A 19,811-nucleotide genomic window follows, 5' to 3' on the forward strand; every position below is an offset into this window, starting at 1 on the left:
AATGCTCAGAGCCGGACGGCTATTCTTGCAGAGGTCCACACACTTCTGCTCCTATAGGCTGCGCAGTATGCAAACCAAGACTCACCTAGGTATATACTCAAACATTCTGTGTCAGTGTATTCATTATTGTACTTACATAATTTAACATTACATCAACCAGTACAATATGAATGTGACTAGAAGAGCTGTTTCTAGGGCAAGTTAAAGCTTTAGAAAGATTTGATAAAGTTGATTTAGTAAAAGAAATGCTATCAAATTAGGTGTGGACAAGACAAGTGTAAAAAATTGAGAAAAACTGTAAAAATCTAGAGGGATTTTTACGTTCGTTTGCTTTGGAAAAGGCTTTAGATTCTCCGTTCTACAAAGAAAGTGTAAGTAACACATAACAGATGGGGTTTATGCGGGATAGCCACACAAACTCCACAAATGAACCTCTACACAGAAAAAGACCATAGCCTTTCTCTTCAAAGATTGGTGCATGAATGTACTTTTTTTTTTTTTCTTTTTTTCTTTTGAGACAGTCTGGCTCTGTCGCTCAGGCTGGAGTGCAGTGGTGTGATCTCAACTCACTGCAACCTCGCCTCACGTGTTCAAGTGATTCCCGTGCCTCTGCCTTACTGATTACAAACATATGCCACCACGCCGGGCTAATTTTTGTATTTTTAGTAGAGATAGGGTTTCACCTTGTTGGCCAGGCTGGTTTAGAACTCCTGGCCTCAAGTGATCTGCCTGCCTCGGCCTCCCAAAGTGCTGGGATTATAGGCGTGAGCCACCGCACCGGGCCAAATGTACTTATATCCTTTGAGTTAAAAATTAGACTTAGAAGATGTTACCTTTTTATGATTTCCAGTTTTTAATCACCTTTTTCAAATAATTGATCAATTACTGGCTCTGATGAAATCAGACAGAAGGCTTCTGCTGAAGTTTATGGCTAAACTCAGTCTCTCAGGATACTGCTAGAAATTTTTTTTAAATGAAGACTGTCATAAGACAGTCTTAAGACTCCATACAATCAAAGTTCACCAACAACTATACAAATTGAGGCATGATAAAAGTAAAAGCTGCCAGGAGCTATACAAATGAATAAGCTCAACTAGTTACTGGTTGGGATCCAACAATTATCTTTTTATCTTCCTCTACAGAGTGTAATCGTTGGACTATCCTGCATTTTTTCACTTAACATTGTATCACATACGTTTATCTTTATCATGACTATCTAAGCATCACCTAGGCCATTTAATGGCTATATATTATGACATATGAATTAACTCATTCAAAATTACACTATAGGTGAGGTGCTACCCTATGGAACCAAGCAAAAATAAGAAAAAGACAGTTACTTAACCAATTCTGTTAGTGGTCAACCAGATTTTTCTGTTTTTTGGTTTGTTTTTTGCTATTGTAGATCCAATTAAAATGAAAAGTCTCTTCTTTATGGAATATGTATTGTTGTGGTGGTCACTAGAATGAAGAGAAATCCTGTCACCAGTAATAACTTATCTCTTCTCTTTCACAAAGTTTTTGAATTACAGTCTGTTCATTTAATTCTGTACCCTTCACCTTTCTATATTTAATAACTGAGGAAATATGTGTGGGTGAAAATATTTTTATATTTCATTTACTATTACTTGCAAAGACAGCTATTTTACACAGAACAAGTGTACCCTCCAGAGGAGTAGTGAAAGCTATTATCGAAGCATGGATAACACTGATTGAGAAAGAAAAAAAATGGTCTATGTTTCATTTTACTTGGCTCTCAAAGGACCATTTGGGTCTTTGCTTTCCCTAAAATACAACCAAGCTATAGCTACATGGCACAAACTAAAAGGGTGATTGGGAAGTTGATTAATTTATCTGGAAAACAGTCCAACTCTCTATTTCAGTTTGCACGGTGACGACACAGCCTAAATCAAATTTTAAGTGAATGCAAACATAGCCACTCTCTAGGCCAAATTCTGGAAAAACACCTTAAGAATTCCAAGTGGAAGTCTTTGTAGATCCTAAGAGGCCTATATGTTGCTTTTAATTTAGAGAAGTGTCAAGACACATTTCTCTAAGGGCCAAGAACGTATGGAGGATTATGCAACTTAATGAGATGGTGCCATATTAAATCCTGAGCTGATAGCTCTTTAAGTTTTAAGCAATCCCCAGCAAATGTCCTCATCATTTTGGATCCTTTACCTTACTGGAGGCATCTCTGGTTTGGATAGAACATTAGAGGCCATCTAGCCCAAAGAATCATCATCCACATCTTAATTCCACTGACAAGGCAGGCACAGAAGAACATGGAAGCTTCCAGAGACAGCACTGTGTCAGGACATTTTGCTAATTATCTCACTCTCAGCATTTATCCCAAAGCTGTGTGGGTGCAGGTCTTTGAGAGGAGCCTGCCATTCCCTTGCACAGTGTCACTGGGACTTACCTGTGGAGGTCCGGGAGCGGCACTGCCCAGTCATGGGGCTGTACTCTTGATTTTCATCAGCACACACGCACAGGAAGGACCCTTCCACGTTTTCACAGAAGGCTTCACCACACACCCCACTGAGCAGTTCACATTCATTCACATCTGGAAAAGGGAGCACAGGCCAAGTGAGATGTGTGCCTCATTCATGACAGCTCTCTATTTTACCAGCTGTGCCAGGGCTAATAGTGTCTTGCTGAAAAGCAGGCGATCCCCAGAGAGCAGTCAAACCCCTTCTGCTCTTTCAGGGAAGGGGCTCTTTAAGGTAGAGCTGTCAGATTTGGTCTGGACGAAAGGACTATGAAAATTCAAGACAATTCTCAATTTAGTTTTTTTGTTTTGTTTTGTTTTTTGTTTTTTGAGATGGAGGCTTGTTCTGTCGCTCAGGCTGGAGTGCAGTGGAACGATCTAGGCTCACTACAAGCTGCGCCTCCTGGGTTCACGCCATTCTCCTGCCTCAGCCTCTCGAGTAGCTGGGACTACAGGCGCCCGCCACCACAACCAGCTAATTTATTTTGTATTTTAAGCAGAGACGGGGTTTCACCATGTTAGCCAGGATGGTCTCGATCTCCTAACCTCGTGATCCACCCGCCTTGGCCTCCAAAGGGGTTACAGGAGTCAGCCACTGTGCCTGGCCAATTCCCAATTTAGTTTTAAAGGACACCCTGGAATTGTACTGCAAACCTAGTATGTGCCCACTGACCATCTAGTTTTATCATTCCTGACTTTTCAACATAATGAAATCTTAAATGACCTAACACTCTACTCTGTTTTTTTTTTTTTTTTTTTTTTTTGAGATGGAGTCTCATTCTGTCGCCCAGACTGGAGTGCAGTGGCCCGATCCTGGCTCACTTGCAACCTGTGTCTCCTGGGTTCAAGTGATTCTTCTGCCTCAGCCTCCTGAGTAGCTGGGATTATAGGCATGAACCACCATGCCCAGCTAATTTTTGTATTTTTAGTAGAGACAGGATGTCACCATGTTGGCCAGGATGATCATGAACTCCCGACTTCAAGTGATCCGCCTGCCTCAGCCTCCCAAAGTGCTGGGATTACAGGTGTGAACCACTATGCCTGGCCTACTCTCAGTTCTTAATTCGAGCAAAGTTAGAATCACTGATACTTCAGTAACCACAGAATTAAGTTCATTTAAAAAGCTTTAAAAATATACTTAAATATCTGAAAATACAGGTATTTCTCTGGTAGCCAAAGCATCCATAATTATCAACAGAATTCAGATTACATATTCCTTTGAGAAATGAAGGAGAGATCCCTATAGACACTCATCAGGCTACATTAATCATTCATGTGAAACAAATTGGTCCAATAACTAATCACTGATCTCATGATGCCTTTTCAAATTCTGTTGATGTCCCACTGTGTAATTTCTATTTTGCTAAATGTTTTTCTTCTGTACTTAAATATACATAATTAAAATACAGTCAAGGAATCTCAGTGACAAGTACACTTTATTCAACATTTTGCAAGTACACAGCCCTAAAGAAAGGCTAATTTTATGTTTGATCTTGTCCAGTAGTGCTTTTTACCCTCTTTCCTCCTACAACATTTTATTTATGAGTATCCAGTTCAGCAAAGCACCTGAATTAAAGTCTGAAATGCTCACATGTCTTATGCATTAAACATGTACAAACAATAGCTTTCATGAGCATACTTTGAGATGGTTTATACAAAGTTAAATATTTGAGCAATTATCTAAATCATTCCAGAAAAAAAATCATCCTTTCACCTGGTATACCCAGTTAATTGGACAAAAAGCTTATATATCTTGACTTATTTGGATAATTACTTCAGTTTTCCATTTCATTTGTATATAAAGAGATATAAATCCAATGAACTGGTTTCACTTGTGAAAAATACCATAACATAAAGTAAAGCAGAGTTGAAATATTTAATCAACCTAGACAGTCATATTGAGACCAGAAAAACTTAAGAAATTGCCAGTTCACATTTATCAATTTTAGGTAAATGTTCAGTGGAACTTTGTACTTTCCAACATGTATTATTGATGTGGCTAATAAACTCTATCTCATCAGACTGCAATAATTCAATCAAGAAATATTTCCTAGCTTACTTCTGTGGGGCAGGCCTGTACGGCCTGTATGTGAGGAAGCAATGACGAGCCAGCAGTCCCAACTCCTGCCTTCATGGAGCTTATAGTTGAGTTAGGGAAATTAACAAATAATTGTACACGCTTCAGTGAGTGTGAGGAGTGAAAAGTTCAGACTCAGTGAAAGCATGGAACAGCAGATCTTAAATGCGGGGGTGGGTTAGAGAAATGATACTGGAGCAAATAGCTGAAGGATGAGTAGGTGATAATGGGGGAGGTGCTGACTCATCCCTGTAGCTCTACAGAACACACAGGGTAAAGTGCATATCATAGGTGCTCAGTAAATATTTTTGAAAGAATAAATACAAATACAAATAAAATGACATTTGTTGAGTTCACCAAAATGATAACAAATATTCCTTCTCTAAGGGTGGTGTTTCGTGTGCCAAGCTGAAATGTCAGCATGGGTTTAGTGTGCTCATCCAGCTGGTTAGAAATGAACATTAAGCAGCCGGGCGTGGTGGCTCACACCTGTAATCCCAGCACTTTGGGAGCCTGAGATGGGTGGATCACGAGGTCAGGAGATCAAGACCATCCTGGATAACATGGTGAAACCCTGTCTGTACTAAAAATACAAAAAATTAGCTGGGCGTGGTGGTGGGTGCCTGTAGTCCCAGTTGTTCAGGAGGCTGAGGCAGGAGAATGGTGTGAACCAGGGAGGCGGAGCTTGCAGTGAGCCAAGATTGCACCACTGCACCCCAGCCTGGGTGACAGAGCAAGACTCTGTCTCAAGGAAAAAAAAAAAAAAAGAAGAAATGAACATTAAGCAAGGGCTCTGGAGCTATGTGGACTCGAGACAGCCGACATGGTTTCCAGATATGGTTCAACATCTGATATTTAAACAGTTGGCTGTTAAACAAAATTTACTGAGCACCTACAATAAGCCAAGCATCGTGCCCTGCCCAGGGAGAAGCGAGAAAGTTTTCAATCATTTAGAGGTTATAGCCTTGCAGAAGGGGGCTGCAGGTGGTGTACCCATTATTAAATTATTCCCCCAAAGGTTATAAGTGCTGTAATAGAATTTGCTGAAGGTGCTCTGGAAGCAGAGGTCACAGCTCAGCTTGACAGCGAGGGATGGGGCAGGTATGGTGTCTGGAAGATGACACTGAACCTCAGTCTTCCAGAATGAGTGAGAAAAATCCAGGGCTCAGGGAAGGAGAGGTCAGGAGGATATTCCCAGCAGAAGGAGTGAACGACAGTCAAATAATTGCACAGTGACATGGGCAACCACAACCAATCGGACGTTGCTGGAACCAACAGGTGAAGAAGGAAGTGGCGAAGCTAAGATGAAAAGTAGGGGCCACATCACAAGACCCATCTGGTGAAAATACTATGCAAATGTCAAACAACTATATTTTGGTGGAAAGGTGGCTAAAGCAGGAGTTTGAACTAAGATTAGGATAGTCTTAGCTATATTATTAAATAACTATGTCTTGTTGTGAATAATTCTTGAATAATTATCTATGTTTTTGACTAGCTACTGCTTATGCATGAAACCATAGATTTGTACATAATTTTTGGTTGGGAATTAACTGAATTTCATAATTCCACAAAAGCAGTTATTATTCAAGTGACATTATCATTAAACCTTGAAAATTTTATTTTCCAAGTTTAATATGGATGGCAAATGAATTAAATGTTTTAACTGCAAATTTTCAAACCAAATAGGTATTGACTCCTCAAGTTCCATCTGCCATGTAGTGAACATGGCTATTTTTCTCTAAGAATAAAGAAAAAGAAAAGTCTTGCTATCTATAAAGTCTCGAATTTGATAACTTTTCTTCTCCTTCCCATTTAATTGCTCTAATTGCAAATATGTTTCATAATGAGTTTGACGTGAAGAAATCACATCTTGTCAGACAATGAATACAAATTATTTTCTGTGTGAGCATTTGTTGGACCATATTCCAGGACATCTGATGATATTCAAGATTCCTTCCAGCCCTGTCAATCCCGGAACAGACTGAGGAAATACAGTTGCACAATTCAAAGCATCCTTTTACAGGTATCATTCCTGGACACTGAAGCTCCTGGCAATACTTTGCCTTAAATGCACTAAGGGGGTGCATTTAAAAGACAGACAATCTATACCACACACCAGACTCTACTTCCTGTGCCGAAGGGAGTCTAGAGTTCTGCATACTCAGTTAAGAGTTTAAACAGATGTTCTTGTTAAAATTCATTTAAATGTAAAGTCATACTTTTATATTTCTTACTGTCCCTAACAATTTCAGAAGCCATAGGATTTTTTTTTTTTTTTTTTGAGACAGGGTCTTGCTCTGTTGCCCAAGCTGGTGTGCAGTGGCAAGATCAGGCTTACTGCAGCCTCAAACTCCTGGGCACATGAGATCCTCCCACCTCAGCCTCCCAAGTAGTTGGGACTACAGGCATCCACCATCAAGCTTGGCTAATGTTTTTGAAATTTTTATTCATAGAGAAAAGATCTCACCATGTTACCCAGGCTGGTCTCAAACTCCTGGCCTCAAGCAATTCTCCAACCTTGGCCTCCCAAGTGCTGGGGTTACAAGTGTGAGCCATGCACCCAGCCAACATAGGATATTTTTGCACACCCTCAAATTGTATGACAAAATCAAATTGTGATAAAGCTCTAACCAAATTACCTGCTTAAAAGCTCCTGTAGTTCACTGTGATTTCTTTTCCCTAGGGACATGTGAAACACGTTGGGAAAAAATCTAAAAACTCACCCACACACCCTTGCCCATCCTGTGGGGCTTGAAAGCCCTGATAACAGAGGCAGCGGAAGGAGCCAGCTGTATTGTCACAAAACCCGTGACTGTCACAAACAGTGTTGTTTACACATTCATCAATATCTGCAAAAAAGACATGGAACATCAGACACAAAACAAACACAGGCTGACAAACACCAGATATTAATGGATAAACAGAGGCACTCAACACATCCCGATTAGTGTGTGATGATGAGATGAACATGTTTACACAGAAAACAGCTTTTAAAACATTTTACATATAAATAAAATGTTTTGATGAAAATGATTTAACAGTCAAAATATTGGTTTCTATGAAAAAAACATTTACTACTTTTCCTTAGGAAATGTTTTTAGACTGAAATGACTGCTGCAAGTGCCATGCCCAGTATTACCTAAATGTTTTCAACTCTTGATTGCCAAGGAGCCTTATATTCCTACAGAGAAAATATGTGAAAATATTGTCACTTGTTTGAGTTGCAGTAAATGCTAATAGTATTTGCATCTGATAGTTACAGGTGGAAATGAGCAATGTTTTACTTAACCTTGTGGATAACATTGATCCAGACTACACAACATCCTCAGGAAGTCAAGAGAGTCTGATGAAGTCAGCAGGGTAGTCAGTCAGTCCCAGTGCCATAAGAAAACATTTTATGCCACCAATTTACAACCACTCAAGGTCCTAACCCTGCAGGGCTGCTCCAGCTGATTGGCTGACTCGCCAATTCATTTTGTTCTCCACAAACCTGATGAGAGTGACCTTGTTGCCTTTTTTTCTCATTAATAAAAATGTTCTTATAAAAGTGATGCCTCAATTGTAAAGTTACAACAGACTTTTAGATAGAATTCTTCTTTATCCTTACAGTTACTAATTTCCTTCTCCCTTCTTTCCTTCCTGTTCTCCTTGGGCACTGCCACATCTCACACCACCCATTGCCTGGTACTCTGCTCTCTCTGCCCCGGACTTAACAGTCATGCCACATGCAAGCTTTTGGAGAAACAATTAAGAAAATGTTAATGACAGCATCGAAATATATGTGAAGAAGATTGCACTTTTATGTTCAAATAATGAAATCAGATAACAAATGTTAAAGAAAATGACAAGTCCAAGTTCACTTGACAGAGTTTAGTTTGGGGATAGTATAAAATTGGGCATTTTCTTATTTTATTTATTTATTTATTTATTTATTTATTTATTTATTTATTTATTTTTGAGACAGAGTCTCACTCTGTCGCCCAGGCTAGAGTGCAGTGTTGCAATCTCGGCTCACTGCAAGCTCCACCTCCCCTGGGTTCAGGCCATTCTCCTGCCTCAGCCTCCCGAGTAGCTGGGAGTACAGGCGCTAACCACCACGCCCGGCTCATTTTTTGTATTTTTAGTAGAGACGGGGTTTCACCATGTTAGCCAGGATGGTCTCGATCTCCTGACCTCGTGATCTGCCTGCCTTGGCCTCCCAAAGTGCTGGGATTACAGGTGTGAGCCACCACGCCCGGCCACATTTTCTCTTTTAAACTTTATTTTCCCAACTCAAAACAAACAAAAAACCTAAGTCCCTTCTCATTTCTGGGTGGGGCTCCTTCTCCCACCCAGACCAGTCTCTGCCTCACAGTCCCACCTGCTCATCTTTCTCCGACATCTCCAGTTATTCCTCCCCTGGATCCCACCCTCACTGCCTTCAAAAATGTCACAATTGCTTGAAAATCGCTTTCACCTGATCATATCATCGCCCATTGTGCTTTTCTTCTCCTTGGGCATTGCCACATCTCATACCACCCATCGCCTGGTACTCTGTTCTCTCTGCCCCTGGGCTTAACAGTCATGCCAAAATGTAAGTTTTTGGAGAAACAATTAAGAAAATGTAATGACAGCATCCAAATATATGTGGAGAAGATTGTACTTCTATGTCCAAATAATGAAAGCAGGTAACAAATGCTAAAGACAATGACAAGTTCAATTTCACTTGACAGAATTTAGTTTGGGGGGAATTAAACTTTTTGTATCACTGCAAAATATCTCAAAGGATTGTCTATACTCATTGTCTTTATTTCCTATTACAGTCTATCTGTAAATGGAAATAATAGTATCAATATGAATAATATTAATAATATTGGCAAGTTTCTACAATTACTGGGAACATTAAACAAAATAACACATACAAAGTGCTTTGAAGACTGCCTGGCATGTAACGTAGGGAGGCATTCAACACAGTACACGTCAACTTTATTATTATTATTACTACTATTGTTCTTCTTTCTCCTCCCCCTCCTCTTCCTCAATGGCCTACAATCTTACTTCCTAACTCTTTATCCCACTGAGACTCCTATGAGAAAAAGCACCAATGACCAGCTCATCATTAAATCTCATGATCATCTTCTGGTCAGTCACCCCAGACCTCCAAGTCAGGGTGAATGCCCACTCCTTGAACACTCTCCTCCCACGTTCAGTGACAGAATGTTCTTCTTGTTCTACCTTGAGCTTGTCCTTGTCCTTTGGCAGCCTGAAGGTGGGTGTCTGCCAAGGCTCTGGCCCTCCCTGAAATCTGCTATGTGCTTGGCACTCCCCTCCTTCACCCTTCCCACACTCTCCCAGTTTCAATGACCATGCTCTTTGGGATAAATCCTCCATCCTCCTCTCCATCCAAGATTCTTCTCTGGAGCACATTTCTTTCTTTTTTTTTTTTTGAGACGGAGTCTCGCTCTGTCACCCAGGCTGGAGTGCAGTGGCACGATCTTGGCTCACTGCAAACTCCACCTATCGGGGTCACACCATTCTCCTGCCTCAGCCTCGCAAGTAGCTGGGACTACAGGTGCTCGCCATCACGCCTGGCTAATTTTTTTGTATTTTTAGTAGAAATGGGGTGCAAGCACATTTCTTAATCATTTCCATTGGATCTTCTGCCATGAACTTAAACTTATCAAGCCTAGCTGTATTCACTGTCTTCCTACTAAACTCCATTTCCTGACTTTGGTGACTTGAATTGAAAAATCAGTGAAGCCTGGTGCGGTGGTTCACGCCTGTAATCCCAGCACTTTGGGAGGCCAAGGTGGGCAGATCACCTGAGGTCGGGAGTTCGAGACCAGCCTGAACAACTTGGAGAAACCCCACATCTACTAAAAATATAAAATAGCAGGGCATGGTGGAACATGACTGTAATCCCAGCTACTTGGGAGGCTGAGGCAGGAGAATTGCTTGAACCTGGGAGGCAGAGGTCGCAGTGAGCCGAGATCACGCCACTGCACTCTAGACTGGGCCGCAAGAGCGAAACTCGGTCTCAAAAAAAAAAAAAAAAAAAAGACAAATCAATGAAATTATTTCCAGTCTAAAAAATGAATCTCCGTTACAACATTAAACACAAAAAAGACACTCAATAAATCTGTTCTGATTGATTTTCAATGTCAGCATGAGGCTGAGATCACAATTTATTTGCTGATCACAACTGTGAGGAGGAACTGCATCAGGTTACGAAATCATTTAACACAGGCCACTGATAATTGTAGACTTTCTGAGATAGGCATACGTCAAAGAGATTATTTATATTATTCATTGAACCACAGGATTTAAGGGCTGGAAAGAAACTCGGAAATGCTAAAATTACCACTTACATACTGATGATTTCCCAGTCTCTCTCATAAATTTACCTCTGTCCTTTAGAACCACTTATCTAATACCTATTGGATATATTCATAACAAATGAATTTATTATCACTCCCCTCCTCATCTCAACTCCATTTCTCCTATTTCCTTCATCAGCAAATCCAATCTGTCACCTAAGCCAGAACTCTTCATATCACCCTTCGCTTTCTCCTATTATCTGTCCTTCCCTGTCATGCCGTCTTTACTACCATTCCTGATACTCACACTCTTGGCGGGTCATCTCCCCATCTCCAGTCTTGCCTCCCTCCCTCTATCCATTCTCCACCTAAGACTGCCAATGTGCTCTCTGCAAAATGCAAACTCACCAGTACCATTCCCTTCCTCAGGGTGTTCAGAATCTCTTCTTGGCTAAAGGGTAACCATACTCCTTAGCAGGGCATGGACCACCCTTCCTCATCTGCCTCCTGCCTGTATGTCTGGCCACAGTTTCCAGACAACCTCGTTCCCAGTTTGCACTCTGGCTCAATTAGCATACTAGAGGTCTCTGAAAGCCTCTAATTTTAATTAGTGACTTCATTAGTGAGCTGTTTCCCTTAATAGGTGAGTATGTTTTCCTCAGAAAAAGGAAGAAGGAAGTCCACAAAATAAGAGAAGGAAATGTTAAGAAACGAAGACTAAGAAGCACTTTCCTAAAAATGCAAAACCAAAAACTGAAGAATATATCTGAAAAATATATTTTAATTTTCTAAATAAATTTGATTTTTCATGGACTTGGTGATACTCCTTCCGTCTCTGGAATCTCCATGCCACCCCTTTCTCCTGGACTTACTCAGAAATGCCTTTTGGCCTTTCAGGAGTCAGCCCAAGGGACACCTCCTCTGCAGCACCTTCTTTACTCCACGAGCAGATCTCAGGGCCTCTCCTCTCTGCTCCCACAGCATTCTGTGCCACTGCTGTGCTTACTGAGGGCTATTTCTCAGGGTGGGGAACCTTTAACTTGACCTCACCAGCAACTTACTTCCCTACTAAAACGAGTGGAAGGATAGCAAAGGAGGAGAAAGAGAAGGTATGTACCAGAAACCTGGTGGCTTTTCAGTCCAGATTCTTGAAGGAAAATCTCTTGCTTTCCTTTTTGTTAATTCTATGCAATTATAGCAGATGATGATTTCTTGTTACCATGCACAGGAACCAAATAATTGACCTGAAGGTGAACAAGCCCCAAGCCGGTTATGAATTACTGGGCGTCTTGCAGTCTCAGACTTACTGTAACAGTGATTAACCGAGAAAGTTTAGATGAGCAATATTTTGGATTTGAATGAATAGGAAAAAATAACGTGGAATGCCTGCTGGAAACTAGCTCTTCAGCAACTAATATTTTATAAAAATGATATAATGTAACTCTCAGCAGTTTCATGTTTTCAACAATGAGGTGAGGTAATAGCTTAATAAGAGGACAACATTTGTTTCACTTTAATGACCGCTACAAGAAAAAACATTATTTCATTCGAATTTTCTTTGATGATGTGAGCTCTCTGAGATATTTTTCCAGTTAGTCCTGTATATACATACCATGAAAAGAACTGCTACAATTAAGAGTAATTCTAGAGAAATAAAGCTAAATGTTAAGAAAATTCATTACATTAGAGTAGAAGTCCCAGCAAGACTAAATGAACAAGTGAAAGCCATCCTTTTTTGCTAAAGTTGAATTTGGAAGATGAAACTATATTTTGAATCATCCAAATACTATATGTTTTCACTTAATGAAGGGTGATTCTGTTAAAACTACTGAAGCAATTTTGCTTAGGTATCTGTAAGGGCCATGCATGATATCATCGGTAATACTATCCAATGGGTTAGTGATTACAGGCGTGATTTGTCTAGTGATGAACTGTCAATTGTCAATCCAGAAAAATCAGGTGTGGTATTACAAAAATTGCTGAATCATCATGCTGATTCATTTGCTATTTATACTTTACTGAAGAAGGTAGATATAAATATTGATATTTGAATGGAAATAAAGTCAAGAAAGAATTACACACACCAACGAGAATCGATCCCTGATGTGAATTTCCCAATAAAAAATTACATAAACGTCAGAAAGAAAAGTAGAACATAGTTCTGGGTGACAGGGACTACCAGCGGCTCGTTTAAAAAGTAGCAATGTTGTCAATGACTAACAGACCCATACTTTCGAGGGTCTTTATGGATCTACTTGGCAGATCCATTTTCCTTGTCCATATGCTTTTTACTTAAGACATTTTCTCAATGAATCAAAAGTTTTTAAAAACCTACTGATTGTATTCAGAGAGTCTACATATGAGGGAACTCAAACCCATGCACTCCCGAATTCTCAAATAAAGGTGTAAGGCCAGACACCTGTGTCACCTTCTCATTTATGTAAAGTGAACTATGAAATAAAGAACAAGTATAGAAAGAAGGCAGGGTTTTCTAAAAGAGGTTGGGGTCACGTAAACCTTGTTTAAGAACCAAAAAATTAAAATTGTTTTAATTTTAAGAACTCAATGCTAAAATTCATAACGAATCTCAACGGTTCCATTAGGTGTCTTGTATTACATGCAGAAAAGTCTATGTGTATCTGCATATATTCTGAAAACTATGTATATTGGAGAGGAAGGGGTATTTGTGTCTATTTCATTGGTAAAATGATTTGGTGTTCTTTTTTTCAGATATATTCTTCAGTTTTTGGTTTTGCATTTTTAGGAAAGTGCTTCTTCGTTTTAGTTTCTCAACATTTCCTTCTCTTATTTTGTTGACCTCCTTCTTCCTTATTCTGAGCAAAACATACTCACCTATTAGGGGAAGCAGCTCACTAATGAGCTTTCCTTCTGCCACCAGGATGCTCCAGAGAAGTGGATAGTGGGAATGGGAGTGTCATTTTTTTGGTAATGGATAATTCATAGGAAAATCTCCACAGCTACTGCAGAGTTGTGAAGAAATGGCCTTCCTGTCTTAGAACATTTTTAGATGAATCATATGGTCCATTTTGACTTAAAGGAAACCTGAAGATTATCCAGTTCAACCTCTTCATTTTAATAACCAGAAAGCTGAGGGCTAGAAAGGGGGAAGTGACTTGCCTCAAGGTTACACAGTTAGTTAGCGGGAGAGCTGGCAGAGGAACAGGGCCTGGTCAGAGAACAATCCTCTGAATCTGTTTGTGGTTCTAGCCATCACATTCTCTTAACCTGTCACCATGATGATGGTTTTATAAGGTTGGTCCTAAATGGTGAAGAGAACTAACCAAACTGTGAGCCCAACAAGCACACTGGAGTTTGTCCACTACGAAGATGGAGGTCAGAACACACCATCTGTTACTCTTCGACTCATCAGCTACTGGCTTCCAGTTTTAACAAGTCTTCTTGTCCTTAAATAAGACTTAGGCATCTTTGTCCTTTAATACAAGAGATATCACCATACTTGAAATCTAGATACTAGAGCTACTGTGGGTCATGAAGAGGATATTTTTGTAGGAGACCCTTGGAAGAAAGCACATCAGGCACCCATGGTTGCAAGTCTCAGGAGGTCCCAGGACTTAGATGGGACCATGCCTAGCAACAGTGTTCCTGGATCTCTTCATAAGAGGAAAATGGCCCACTATTTTAGCTCAGAACTTTCTAACCAACTGGAATTGGTTAAGTATTTGGTGCCAGAATCTTAGGAAAACAGATCCAAAGAAAAGGGGCTTACACTGGAAATGCAGCCCTCACACTCCTTTCTGAGAGGAACGGAAGCCGGCTAGGAGAGAGTAAATCTCAGCCAAGAAGTGGGACTGAAAGATGTTAAACCAGCTGAATAGCTGCCCAAAAGAATTTTAAAATGGCATGGCTGCTGGCCCACAAGCGATTAAGGTCTTTCTCACAGCACAGGAGGGAAGCCAGCATTAAGCAGAAGATGAGCACAAGGCCTAAAGAAAGAAAATAAAATTTAGCCAATAGGAAATTAAAAACTGGATTTGGAGATGGTCCAGACAATACAATAGGATATGGAAAGATCCTTTTAAAAAAGGTCCACTGAGGTCTGGCAACATCGACAAGGCTGGGGAATATAGCCCATATGTGTTATGGAAAATAACTTTGTTCTAGGAGATGGGAATAGGCCAGAAACAGCAGACGACGTCCCTGGGCTGAGTCTGACTACCATGCTATACCTTGACAGAGAAGGGCAGGAAGAAAACACGAGGACCTTGATGGTCACCAGTCTGTTTTGAAAGCTAGCAGCCTAAGATAAGCAATAAGAAATGACATAGGTAACAAGTTGTTTGAAATTCAACTTTCCCATAACTGCCTTCTAGAAAAGAAGGCTGGCCAATGAGACATCTTTTTTTTTTTCTAGCATGGAGATGTACTACTTTCAAAAAAATTTACTTATTTATTTATTTTAGAGACAGAGTCTCACTCTGTTGCCCACACTAGAGAGCAGTGCCATGATCATAGCTCACTGCAGCCTCAAATTCCTAGGCTCAAGCAATCCTCCTACCTCAGCCTCTCAAATAGCTGGGACCACAGGTATGTGCTACCATGCCTGGCATTTTTTTTTTTTTTTAATTTTTAGTAGAGATGAGGTCTCATTATGTTGCCCAGGCTGATCTCAAACTCCCGGGCTCAAGTGATCCTCCCACCTTGGCCAACCAGTGCTGGGATTACAGGTGTGAGCCACCACACCCAGCCTACTTAAATTATTCTGTAAAAATTACCCAGACAAGCCTCAATCCTATATTCCAGAGAAACTAAACCATGCTCCATTTTTGTCAACCACTATGTAGACAACAGGTATTCACCATCTATAGTTAAAGACATCCTAATGGAAACCATCCTAAAAATCACATATATCATCCTAGTTACCCAAAAATATGGGAGTCATCCTTGATTACTGCTCCACATCCAGTCACCACATCCTTCTGATTTTATCTTTTGGTTATATCTCCAGTCTCTCCTTTCCTCTCCAACCTTATTCAAGGACACATTATCTTTCACTCGAATTCCTGCAATGGCTTCCAAACTGAGTTTTGTGTTTTCAGATACTCACTGAAGACCCCAAATTCATCTCCCACAATGATAGAATAATTTACCTACTGAAATAGTCCAATCAAATAGTTCTCTGCTTAAAACTCTTCAGTTTTCTTCCATGGGTAACGGCATAAAGGCCTTTGCCACATGCTGTCTGAGCTTGCCCACACTTGGGTGCTCAAGTTATTTGCTTTTCCATCTGGCCCTTGCCCCTGCATCACCTTCTTTCCCTCTCTGTTGGATCATTCCATAATTTTTACTCCTTTTTAACAGGCCAAGGTTCTTGACCTATCTACACATGCTGTGTTTACTCCATCAGTTCTCATTCATTCTTGAGTGGCTCCTGAATACAAGATCACTGAAACTGCACCTGATAAGGTCACTATTTTGTAAAACCCAAAGGATTCTTCTTGTTCTCTTAGTAGAGCTCTCAGTAGTATTCAATGCAGTTGACCACTCTCTCCTTCTTGAAGAACTCTTTTCCCTTGGATTCTATAGTACCATATCCTCCTGTGTTTCCTCTTACTCCCTGGACTACTGTAAGAGGGTTTCTTTTACTTGACCCCTACATGTTGGAGTTTCTCAGAGCTTAGTTCTAGACCTTCTTTTTTTCTCATTCTATGATCTCTCTTGGTGGCCTCACCCATTCTGATGGTTTCCAATACGGTCTAGATCTGATGATTTCCAGTTTTTATCTCCAGACTAGACTTCTCTTCTGAACATTAGAATTAACTTGATCCAATTCCCTATGGGACACACCCACATGGATATTTCACAGGCAGCTCTAATTTAGTATAACCAAATCACTCTGTTGATCTTTACAAAAAAACTGCTTCTTTTTTTTTTCTTTTTCTCCTTCTTTTTCTTTTCTTTTTTTTTTTTTTTTTTTTTTTACCATGTCAGCAAATAGTGCCACCAAATACCAACTTGCTAAAGCCAGGACTTACGACCTCGAATCTTCAACAGTTCTTCTCCTCCATGTCCTATATCTGGTTCAACTCTGTGTTCTAATCTAGCACTAGGCTCTCTCTCCAAAGCATTTTTTGAGTCATTCATTTCTCTCCATCACGTTGCCACTGCTCTAGCCTGAGCTACCAATATGTCTGGCCTGAGCTATTATAACAATATCCTAGAAGATATCCTGAGTTTTCTCCTGCTCCTCTAATCCCACTGCCAAAAAGCAACCTGGAAAACAGAAACACTGTACTTAAAAAAATATAAATTACTGAATTGAATCAAATAAAAGACTCCACTCATTATAAAGAACACAATCATTTTCTGTACCACTAAGAAAGAAAAAAAAAACTCTACAAATTGAACTATTTTGTACTGCTTTTTAAAAATCACTTCAACTGTAGGAAGTGCCCTAGTATTAAAGGTGAAAAAATGTGCATCTTTTCAGAAAGAGGAAATACAGTATATCATTGTCCTGCTCCGAATCTATCAGTCTATTTCAGTTACACTTAGAATAACACCCAAACTCTTTACATTTCCTGTGGGAAGTTGCAAATTCTGTTCCTGCCTCCCCAGCCCTACCCTTGCTGAGCCTCTCTCTACCATCTGAGTACTAATGAGGCCCAACCCTGCTCAGCTTTCAAGATCAGATGAGAGATGTATTTAGGGATGGCTATAGATTACACCTCCTCTCTCAGGACCAGGCATGGCCTTTTCCACTCCCTTGAGCGCACCAAGTTCTCTGTCTCAGAGGCTTTGCCCTGAGCTCAGCTCAAACGCTGTTTCTTTAGAGAGATCCTTTAGTCAAAACAGTTTTCCCTCCTCCTCCCTCTCATTAATCCTATTCTTCCCTTCATACTAGTGTAATTTGTGGTCATATACCTTTTGGAAAGCTTATTTGTTTACTGCTTGTTCCCTGCATATGCAGGTCCCAGATGGCAGAACCCATGTCTGTTTTGCTCACTGATGTATTGTCCATAGTCTAGAATAAGGTCTGGCACATAATAGGTATGCAATGGATACTTGTTTGGTGCAAGCAAGCAAGTCCTCTGCAATCCAGCCCTTTGCCTACCTCTTCAGCGATACCTTACACAGTATATCACTTTTCCCCTCACATGTTCAACCAAAACTAATTTACTTACAGTGTCCCTAATCCTATGCAATATTTCATGTTTCCAAATCTTTGCTTGTGGCATTTATTCTGCACACTCCCTCCTATTGCATCTATGTTATAGTTTTCACCGAGATAACTTTCATCTGTCCTCCAAGCCCTTTAGGGCTCAGTGGGAGACTCCTGGAAGCTTTCTTGACCCAACCTTATGCTGAAAAATGTGTCTACTCATACAACCTCTTGTTGTCCCTCCATAAATATTTATGAAGACTCTAAAAAGATGAAACATCACCAAAACCACAGCACAGAACAAAGAACCACTACAGCAATGGAGCTGGGCTCGAAAAATAATTGGTGACCCAGCCAATTATCATCTCACTCAACAGCAATGGTTACATTAAAGCTGCATGGAAGGTAGTTTTAAAAATGGGATTTACAATGTAGGAATTTGTATTAGAAATTATCAAAGGCAGGCTTGAAAAGCTCTTCAGAAGGAAGATAACAAAATGATGAGCAAGAAAATGTTTAGGCCAGGCACAAGGGCTTACGCCCGTAATCCTAGCACTTCGGGAGGCCGAGATGGGCAGATCACCTGAGGTCAGGAGTTCGAGACCAACCTGGCCAACATGGTGAAACTTTAACAAAAATACAAAAATTAACCAGGCGTGGAGGTGGGTACCTGTGATCCCAGCTACTTGAGAAGCTGAGGTAGGAGAACCACTTGAACCCTGGAGGCGGAGGTTGTAGTGAGCAGAGATCACACCATTGCACTCCAGCCTGGGAGACAAAAGTGAAACTCCGTCTTTAAAAAAAAAAAAAAAAAAAAAGCAGCCGGGCGCAGTGGCTCACGCCTGTAATCCCAGCACTTTGGGAGGCCGAGGCGGGCGGATCATGAGGTCAGGAGATCGAGACCATCCTGGCTAACACGGTGAAACCCTATCTCTACTAAAAATACAAAAAAATTAGCCGGGCGCGGTTGTGGGCGCCTGTAGTCCCAGCTACTCGGGAGGCTGAGGCAGGAGAATGGCGTGAACCTGGGAGGCTGAGCTTGCAGTGAGCCTAGATCGCGCCACTGCACTCTAGCCTGGGCGACAGAGCAAGACTCCGTCTCAAAAAAAAAAAAAAAAAAAGTTCAATTTTATATTTTAGATGTATGAAAGACTTAAATATAAAATAACACCATAAGAGATAAAATACTATAAGAAATACAGATAAATACACAAAACTGATTACAACAGAATAGGAAAATAACAAAGAGCAGTTAAAAAAAATAAAAGCACTATAAAATTAAAAGGCAAATTAAAGAATGAGGGAACTATCTGTAAAACATTGATAAATGATTATTATACTTAATACACATAATCAGTTAGAAAACACTAATATTCTACCTCAGGCAAAAAAAAAAAAAAACATTGTCAGAAGAAAGTAGCTAGATATGCAGGTGGTCAGCCTCATTGATAATAAATGCAAGTTGGCCAGGTACGGTGGCTCACGCCTGTAAAATCCCAGCACTTTGGGAGGCCGAGGTGGGCAGATCACAAGGTCAGGAGATCGAGACCATCCTGGCTGGTCTATATACATACACACATTGTTTTCAAGCAGACAAGGACTATTTACTAAAATTCATAATATTTGGTGCCATAACAAATTTCAAGATTGAAGTCATTTAGAGTATATTCTCTGGCCATAGTGGTTTTAAGGTAGAAATCAGTAACAAAAAGTTAACCAGAAAATACCCAAACATCTGGATATTAAGCAAAACACTTCTAAATAATTCATTGGTCAAAGGAAAAAAATGACAATGAACTTTAGAAA

General features: G+C 40.3%; 1 protein-coding gene across 27 annotated transcripts in view; it reads right to left on the reverse strand.

The window, feature by feature from the left end:
• Positions 1 to 19,811, reverse strand: part of LTBP1 (latent transforming growth factor beta binding protein 1) — a 445,556-nt gene that overhangs the window by 50,604 nt on the left and 375,141 nt on the right. For 15 of the 27 annotated variants that reach the window (XM_077959737.1, XM_077959736.1, XM_077959733.1 and 12 more), the window contains 2 exons: positions 7,292 to 7,417; positions 2,423 to 2,566 (listed from right to left, as the gene is read on the reverse strand). In XM_077959737.1, the coding sequence (XP_077815863.1) occupies positions 2,423 to 2,566; positions 7,292 to 7,417 (270 nt within the window). The remainder of the gene's footprint in view (positions 1 to 2,422; positions 2,567 to 7,291; positions 7,418 to 19,811) is intronic. The other 12 variants (XM_077959738.1, XM_077959735.1, XM_077959734.1 and 9 more) reach the window with 1 other exon arrangement.

This window comes from Macaca mulatta, chromosome 13 (genome assembly GCF_049350105.2).
Source record: "Macaca mulatta isolate MMU2019108-1 chromosome 13, T2T-MMU8v2.0, whole genome shotgun sequence".
Classification (NCBI taxonomy): Eukaryota; Metazoa; Chordata; class Mammalia; order Primates; family Cercopithecidae; genus Macaca; species Macaca mulatta.